General features: G+C 39.7%; 1 protein-coding gene across 1 annotated transcript; it reads left to right on the top strand.

The window, feature by feature from the left end:
* The first annotated feature begins 531 nt into the window (after positions 1–531).
* GPR101 (G protein-coupled receptor 101) lies at positions 532–8,764 on the top strand. The gene is made up of 2 exons (XM_073543564.1): positions 532–644; positions 875–8,764. Exon 2 carries the CDS (start codon positions 1,118–1,120, stop codon positions 2,381–2,383), a length of 1,266 nt encoding a protein of 421 aa, XP_073399665.1. The 5' UTR covers positions 532–644; positions 875–1,117; the 3' UTR covers positions 2,384–8,764.
* The last annotated feature ends 341 nt before the right edge of the window (positions 8,765–9,105 follow it).

Genomic DNA, 9,105 nt, shown 5'->3' with positions numbered 1-9,105 from the left:
AAGACGAAATGAAAGCAGAGATTGTGCTGTCAATGCAAACTACTCACTATTATATTACGAGTAAATCTAATGGCGATATGTGTGATAAGGTATTTGCTTTCAAGTGTCTGCTTTGTGGCAGAACGTCACTTGTGGTTAGTGATCATGTCATTTTGGGCACATTTCGTAAATACATCTCGTATTTTACCCGGTCTAGGCAGACATTTGCTCGGTCTTCTAGAGATTGAGACGTATTGTTTAAACAAATCTGCACCGTACAATGGCTACCGCAAGGGGCTCGAGGAATCCCTGCCAACTTCATTATTTCAAATTGAAAGTCATTAGAGAAGGAAATATGTAAAATGTTTTAATGCAGCAATCTGCTGGTTCTAAAAAGAATGAGTCTGCCGGCGTTGGTACAGCTCCCTCTGCTTGCTCAACATAAGCATCTCCATAGCTGAAGCAAGAATCATTGGGGGGAGGGCTGCAAAGACAGGGGTAGAGGAGGTGGAGGAGGAGGAGGAGGAGAGGGCTGATTTCTCTCCAGCAGCACTGAGCTGTCCAAACCACAGAAATAGACACAACGGGGAGGGGGCATGGAGACAGATCTATCATTGTATCACCTTCCTCAGGACCACAGGGGATAAGACAATGGTCATCAACAGGTAAAAGACCCTTGCAGTTTTTTTTTTCATTTGTATTATCATTGGCTATGTATTGGGGGATGGGGGGTATTATTTTTAGGCACAATGCACATGCAATCTCCAGCAGTAGGATAATACATTTATGCATTTGTATCTATTTTTGATTTGCAGTCTGTGCTTAGATTATTTATAAATCTGTGCTTTTCACTTAAAAACTGGTGTTGTCATTTATTTCTGTATTCACTACATAGGCCTCTCTGGATAAGAAGTGAAAACCTAGATAACTGTCAGCATGTGAAGTCTTGGTTAACCCAAAATGAGTCTCCCTGATGCAGTAGAAGGATAATGTATGGACACAAGGTACAGAGAAGAACTCTCTCGATGAGTGCCATGGATCATGTAGGTATAGAATAAGCCCCCACCATTACCATTCTGAGCTCCGGTATGCATCCACCACTCACCCCATACTGAATGGAGGTGTAATCTAATCCATCATGCAGAGGCTAGGTGACCACAGGGCCACCAGGAACCAGAGTCAATTCCCTGCAGATCAAGGACCACTGTCAATGCCTGACACAGTCCTCAGGATAGCACTCATCATATCCCTGCTTTGCCTATCTTTGTTTGGAAACATAATGCTTTTAGTGGTTTTCCATCGAAAGCCCCAGTTACTGCAAGTGGCAAATCGCTTCATCTTCAACCTCTTGGTTGCCGATATACTGCAGACAGTCCTGGTGATGCCTTGTGTCATTGTTACCTCCCTCCCAGATATTTGGCCTTTGGAACATGGACTCTGTGGTGCAGTAGTGGTGCTCATGCATCTCTTTGCATTTGCCGGCGTTAACACCATTACTGTGGTTTCTGTAGATAAATACTTGGCTATTATTCATCCATTATCTTACCCTACCAAGATGACCCCAAAGAGAGGAAGTCTTCTTATCTTCTTCACGTGGATCCTCAGCGTCCTCCAGAGCACCCCTCCTCTTTACGGATGGGGCAAAGTTGAATTTGATCTCCAAAGCCACTATTGCAAAGTACTATGGGCTTCAAGTTATTCGTACACCACGCTCAGCGCCTTATTTTCTTTCATCTTGCCAGTGAGTATTATGTTGGCGTGCTATGGGATGGTGTTCAGAGCAGCCAGGAGGCAAAATGCCTTAGTTCACCCATTTCAGGCAAATGGATGTGACAGGTCAGATGGGACAAGATCATCTGCATTAAACGCACTTGACAAAACAAGTCATCACAGACCGCTCTATCATTGCAAAGCAGCCAAGGTGATCTTTGCTATTTTATCATCCTATATAATCAGTATGGGCCCTTATAGTGTCTTGAGCATTGTCTCCTCCTGTGCCGGTACAATCGTCCCTAAATGGGTAACATCTATAGTTCTTGTCCTCTTTTTCTTACAGTGTTGTATACATCCTTATATCTATGGATATATGCATAAAAGCTTGAAAAAAGAATTCCTTTTGCTGTTGCATGGATTTTTTTGTAAGCAGGTGCACCCTCAAAATGCCATAGTGGATAGTTATATCATACTGACAGATGGCAGAATCTTTCAGTCTCACTTCTCTACTGGACCTACTGTAAAATTTCTAGAAGAAGAAACTACTATATCCGTAATCACCGGGAAGAGTTTAAATAATCTTAAAATAAAAGACAATAGAAAAGAAATCAGTTCTGCCAATATATCTCCAGAGAAACAATCCATTCAGCGGAAGACAGACCCTGATTTACCACAACTCATTAGCTGCTAAACAATTGAATTTTCTAAACTATGGAGTAAATATATTGAGGTTTTCTGTATTTCAAGTTAGTCTTTTAAAAAAATGTAAAAAAAATTAAATGTTCTAAGTGGGTATTTAAAAAAAACGTAGTGGTATTGAGTGCGGGTTAACCTCTTCATTGTTGGTGGAAGACTGTAGTGCAGGTTTCCTGGCAATGAAAGTGTCAATCCTTCTAAATTGTGGGGCTAAGCTCCGTTTGTTATCGTAGATGTGCTGAACCGATAAAACCATTTTTGTACTTAAAAAAGAATACAGAAATTATATATATAATACGTTTGGAAGAATAAAGGGAATCTATCATTTTAGTGTATTTTTTTTCAAAGGTGCCTGTAAAATATGGTAGAAATATGTTCTTCCATAATATAAGTGCCAAATTGATATTTATTTGTTTATGTGGATGTTGATTCATGTATTTCATTGACTATACGATTTATGCTATTGTTGTGCTTGTTCTATGTATTACCTTTTATACATTTATGTAAATGAGATGTATACCAGTATACCAGTGGCATAGCTGCTAGCATTCACCCTTTATTCCAAGGGATCACTCAATTAACAGCTTCCAATATGACTAAAGCAGTCATCTGTGCCTACTGTACCTAGCAGCAGCAGAATGAGTAATAGGTTAGGGGTCACCTTAGGGCCTACAGAGTTCCCCGGGTCTGTTTTTGTTGCTAAGCCACTGATAACAGAACATGCATTAAGGGATGAAAAATGCAGATAAATATGGACCTATAGATTGTCTTCAAACATGAGTACTCACTATATAGTGGAAGAGTTGTCCTTGAATGATTTGTTAATGATGGTTAACCCCAGCGCCTACATGCATTTATTTGCCAGCTATATGGGTATACTGTCCATGTGAACAATAGAGGCATGCAGGCACTGTGATTAGTAATTGCAATTTTCTGCCATATTGCTTGCATTATACGCTTGTGTTGAAATGAACAGCCCATTGAGGTCGGCACTAGGAACCGTGTGAGTAAATTCTGTATGATTGTGGATGGGTGCGCTCCCACATTCAGGATTTGCTGCGGTTTTGACACTGCGTATTTATGCAGTGGCAAAAATGCAGAGGCCAGATGTTACAGCAAAGTGGATGTGATTTCTAGAAATCCTATGTCCACTGTGCGTTTATGTGCACCTGTGGATCACCTGCGGACACTGACATGCGGCGCGTCTTTCCAATCCGTAGCATGTCAAATTTCCACAATAGAATGTATTGGATGCGGTAAATCCGCACAGTTCATTGAGCACATGTAGATTCACCTGCATGAATAGAATGCAGAGTTTTGGATGTAGCGAAAATACGATGCGTCCAAAACGCTGCTACTTCCTGATCATGGGCACATAGCCTAAGAAATGTAGCTTTACTGCTTTCACTATTTTTCAATTTAATTTTACATGTTTATATAGGTCCAACAGCTTAATACCATAAGACCAAGGTACCATACTCATTTTCCGTTCCTTTTAGGGTGGCCACTGGCCAGGACAATTTTTGTGTGTGATCAGAAAGTGAAAAATTATCAAGCGACTACTTAGATCAGAAGCATTTCTCAGATTTATCTATTTTCCTTGGGAAAATGGGTATTGATAATTTGACTCTTTGAAAGAAATGGCAGTGAAGATGTGGAACAGGGGATATTTTATTTGAGAGACCATAAGGCAATTGCCTTCATTCATGGATGTTTTAAGGGGGTTGTCCGGGACATTAACATTGACAAGGTCCTTAGGATAGGTCATGAATGTCTCATCATTGAGGCTGAGAGTTGTATGACTGCCATCCATATTCTGCAAGGATAGCACTTGTCCCTATAAGAGTTAATGGAGTCATTCACATGTTTGCAATTTTTCATGCATCAAGCAGTCCGTGCAAAATTGTGGAGACATGCCTGAATTATTGAATGAATTTAATTATTAATCAACATATATGTAAGTACTTGGCTAAGAATACAGTAATTAACCAAAGGCAGCATGGGTTTGTAGCAAACAAGTCATGCCAGACTAAAAAATGACCATGTATGGGATTGACAAGGCTACGGGGTTAGTTGGGTTCATAACTGGCTCGTGATTGTAATCAAAAAGTAGTAATAAAAGGTGGCACATCCAAATGGAAAAGTGCTACAAGTTGGGTACCACAAGGCTCTGTCCTGGCTCTAGTGTTGTTCAACATTTTTATAAATGATCTAGATAAGAGAAATGAAGGTAAACTGATCAAATTTGCAGACAATACAAAGCTAGGTGGGATAGCTAATTCTAGAGAAGACAGAGAAAGGATTCAGAAGAATCTAGATAAGATTGAAAAATGGGCAGCGACTAATAGAATGGTATTTAACAGGGAGAAATGCAAGATTCTACATCTGGGCAAGAAAAACAAAAATTACATATACAGAATGAGAGGAATAGAACTGAACAACGGCACATGTGACAAAGACTTAGGTTGCATATATGTAACAGAAGCTGAGGTGATAGTCATGGCGAGGGGCTGCTGTTCCGGCACACACTGACGACCCGCTGCATTAACAAAGTGTTGCTTCTCTGGTGTGGTGTGTACGGGGTATTTCACTCACTTGGGAATCAGAGTCCTCAGCTTGCATGGCCCTGGTCTTTTTTTATATGTATTTTCTGCACTTTAATATCAGGGTGCAGCCAGGCCCATTTGGTCTTGTAAACTGTGGTGCCTGTTCACATGGAATGCATTTTGATAGCGCTGGGCAGCCCGCCTGATCTAATAGAAGAGCGTCACTAATAGGCTGGTAACCTGTATGCTGTGCATTACCACATACAAGTCTGCATTGTGCAATCACATACTAAGCAGCCCCCCCTCCATAGATTGGTAGGTAGTGAATGGCTGTCTCATCAGTATTTTTGCACCTGTGCTACTGCCATCTTAACTACATAGGCCTGCTGCGCCCTGAGAGTGCATTTGTCTGGAGGCCTAGGCAGGTAAAAACATTGCTGCCTTTTTTCTGCTGTCCCTGGTCTTCTGCAGCAACACTCAGTAACCATCAGAGTCCAAGTTCAATTCAAACATAACATAACAACTTTACTTAGCTCATCCAGTTTAGATATAGACACCGCATAGCAATCTTCATACAGGATGGACATTCTTTCCCCTGAACTGTCCCTGGTTCTTCCTGTCACCATTTGTTTCCGTACCGTATCCTTCGGTACCGCAGCTCCCTGAGTAGCTGGACTTGTTCCTGGTGCTCCCTGTCCATTTTCCCCATCCTGGGAGAAAGCAAAGGATGCCGCTGCCAATCCTTGTCAGACCGTAGGTCTTGGCCGTCACGGAAGTGTCCCATAAGCCTTGTCGCTGTTTCTCTCATGCTTCCCAAATCGGCTCGTGCCCATGTGTCTTTCCACCCGTAGGGCCTGGATTCATGAGCCTCTGTCATAACAAAGGTCCGGTCAATCACCTCACTGTTCCTCTTCCTATACACAACTAAATTTACCTCAAGACAAACTCTCCTCACCTCATCCTATTGGTTTAACTATTTCTTATCTTAACTCAGTCTAATCTAAAGTGCCCCACACTGTTCTAACTCCTATATTACACCTTACTTACTTTATTACTATACCTCCCTAACCCACAAAGATATATAAACAATATCATATTACATGAACTTAAGTGCATTGTCTATCAGGTTAATACACAGTAAAACAGTATCACATGACACATTACATTACACGTAAAACGTACCCGATTTTATTAAGAAGATGCGCACAGGGAGGCAGGGCACAAATTAGCCCCCAGCACACCCCCCTACATATATAAACATATACTGTTTACTGAGCCTCTTTCATTACAACTATCTAATAGAAAACGGGCCTTGTTACCCATAGCAGCCAATCAAAGCTCTGTTTACATTTCTTCAACTGTTGTAGAAAGTTAAAAGCCATGCTGTGATTGGCTGCTATGGGCAGCAAGCTCTGTTCAGAACTGAGGACATGTGGGACAACTAGGCCCATTCCTCTCCAGCTTGTAATGGCTACTTACAGGGAACTCTACGGAAAATGAAGATGTGCATCTTGCTTATTTTGCCGCTATATCCAAAAAGATAACATTTTATATATAGCTTTTAATGGAAATCTATTGCAAAATATGGTCATAAGTCAACACCCCATGGGCTGTGCAGGCAATCACGTCTAATATACTGTATCTACAGATAAATGTTTTCAACTGCCTTATGATTGTAAAGCAGTATATAAGCTAACAAGTTCTTTGCAGTAATGAGGGTTAACAAAATGTCATGTATCATGGCACAGTCATGATAACTATTACAGTATAAAAGTTTATAGGGGGTTGTCCACCTTTGGGACAATGTTTTGTTTTAACTTAAATGCACGGTTAAAAATCATGTATGCAATTCAGTTTTATTAAAAAATATTGCGCCATTTGCCTTCTACAGCTCCAGTGCTGTACTATCTATTGCTGGCTGTAGAATGAGTTAACTAAGAATCCATCAGTAGCTTGTTCTCATGGTCTGACAGAGTTTGTATCTTCTCTCTGTCTTTTTCTGAAGTCCTCTCCTCTAGTTTATGGCCACGAACCAAATCAAAGACAATAAAGCAAAGAGCCCGTGAAAGCTAAATGATGAAACATTTTTAATGAAACCCATTTGCAAAAATGATTTTTAACCCCAAATGCACACATTTAAGTAAAAAATAATTAAAATATATATACATATTGTCTCCAAAGTTGGACTTAACATTATAATGTGTTTACTTGATAAATTCCCTTTATGTTATTGAAGAATTGGTTACTGAATCTGTACTCTTTAGACATAGGCAACCTGTATCTCTCTGGCTGTTAGCAAAGCTGTATTTACCAAAACTGGGCCTGGTTAGTTTTATGGGCTGATTCATAAATGGAAGGTTAATTTAGTTGCCTGCCTTATCATTTAGGCTAACTATTAAGGTAATAAGGTAATGGGTTTAAGGCTTCATTCAGACATCCATTTATCACGTACATGTCCTATTTGTGCTTTTCATGGATAGAACTCGTACTCATTATAATTAGTGATGAGTGAGTATACTCGTTGCTTGGGTGACCTCCGAGTATTTTGGCGTGCTTGGAAATTTAGTTTTCTTCATCTAATCTGCATGATTTGCAACTTGTAGACCTGCTGAATACATGTGGGGATTCCCTAACAAACAGGCATTTCACACATGTATTCAGCCTGTCCAGCAGTCGCAAATCATGTAGCTGAGGCGACGAAAACTAAATCTCCGAGCACCCCAAAATACTTGGAGGACACCCGAGAATGCTCGGAAAAACCCGAGCAACGAGTCTACTCGCTCATCACTAATTATAATCTATGGGGATATTCACGTCAGTGTCTTTTTTGTGGACTGAATGTTTAAAAAAAAAAAAAAACAGATGAGTCAGTGAAAAAGTGGCACTGATGGTGTCCTAGAACTGCCTGATTTCCATGTAAAGGCAATGTTCACACTGAGCTTCTGAAGGAGTTTTTGGAGCAAAACGCAGAACTCAAAAAACTCTGCAAAATGTGCACATATCCTTATTTTCTATTAAAACCTTGAGAACAAGCCATCATTTTGTTTGGCATATACGAAAACTGATGAAACTCTAATGGTAAAAAGGACACACCAACCAATCATTGATGAAAACTTCTCAGCTTTTTTTCATGTACAAGAAATAAAACACTGTTTAGATGTGGTCTACAGTTGTTCTCCAGGTGAATGTAGATGTTGATGAAAGCCTAATTTTTCTGAAAGCCTGAAAATTTGGATGCTTACTGAAATTACCCCCAATATGCCTCTTCCATTATGACACAGAATTCCAACAATGGACGCAGAATGTGGAGGCATTGTGTAACAGCAGCGCCTGCTTTGGTGGATTGGGCCATTCATTCATCACATGGGTGGCCATTTGCAATATGTGAAAATATATTGCAGCTTCCCCTGGTAATATAGTCTATTGCTTAGGTTTATAGAAGACAATATCTGTGGCTTTTATAAGAAAAAAAGGACAAAACCGTTTTACATTTGTAATGTCTGCCCTTTAAGTGTCCGAATTCGCCAATCCTCAGTAAATTTACTGACAGTTCAAAATAGTTCCATAATTATTTTTTTCCTACCTGATTGCATTCATATACATTGCCAAGATATCTAAACTATCAATCAGTTTTTTTCTAAGCAAATTGTCAGCAAATTTTCAAAGGATTGACATGTCTGGGAGGAGCCCATACATTGCATATCTCTGTTGTATAGGATTCAGGCTGCTTTTTGTATGCATTTTATACTAGAACTAAAGGGTTAGTCCTGATGACAAAGAACTATTTGTACTGAATTCTTCATTAAACAGAACATTTAATTTACCAAAAATCCTTGCAAGTTTTTTTTTATGGAACAATTACAGATTATTATTTATTTTCCAATGATTTGTATTACAATTATGTCACATTCACCATCACACCAGAAATATTACATTCCGAAATTTTACCCTGTCATACTTAAGATGTCATACATAAGACAAGTCATGTCCTTTTCTGACAAATTGTTCCAGATCCTGGGTGACACCAAATATGGCCGCCATGTGGGACTTGCCACCCAACATCAATCTTCGAAATAGCTTTGCCTAGTTATTTACTTATTACTGCTTCTCCTTGTTAAAAACATCTAGCTAGCATGTTGAGATTTAGGCTTCTTTCAAATCTCAATTTTTG

This window comes from Dendrobates tinctorius, unplaced genomic scaffold, assembly GCF_039654945.1.
Source record: "Dendrobates tinctorius isolate UK_male_01 unplaced genomic scaffold, ASM3965494v1 ptg000133l, whole genome shotgun sequence".
Classification (NCBI taxonomy): Eukaryota; Metazoa; Chordata; class Amphibia; order Anura; family Dendrobatidae; genus Dendrobates; species Dendrobates tinctorius.
This window is presented reverse-complemented; position numbering and strand designations above follow the sequence as displayed.

Coding starts and splice junctions, on each gene's coding strand:
- GPR101 (XM_073543564.1), top strand. CDS start 1,118: ATGCAGAGGCTAGGTGACCACAGGGCCACCAGGAACCAGAGTCAATTC.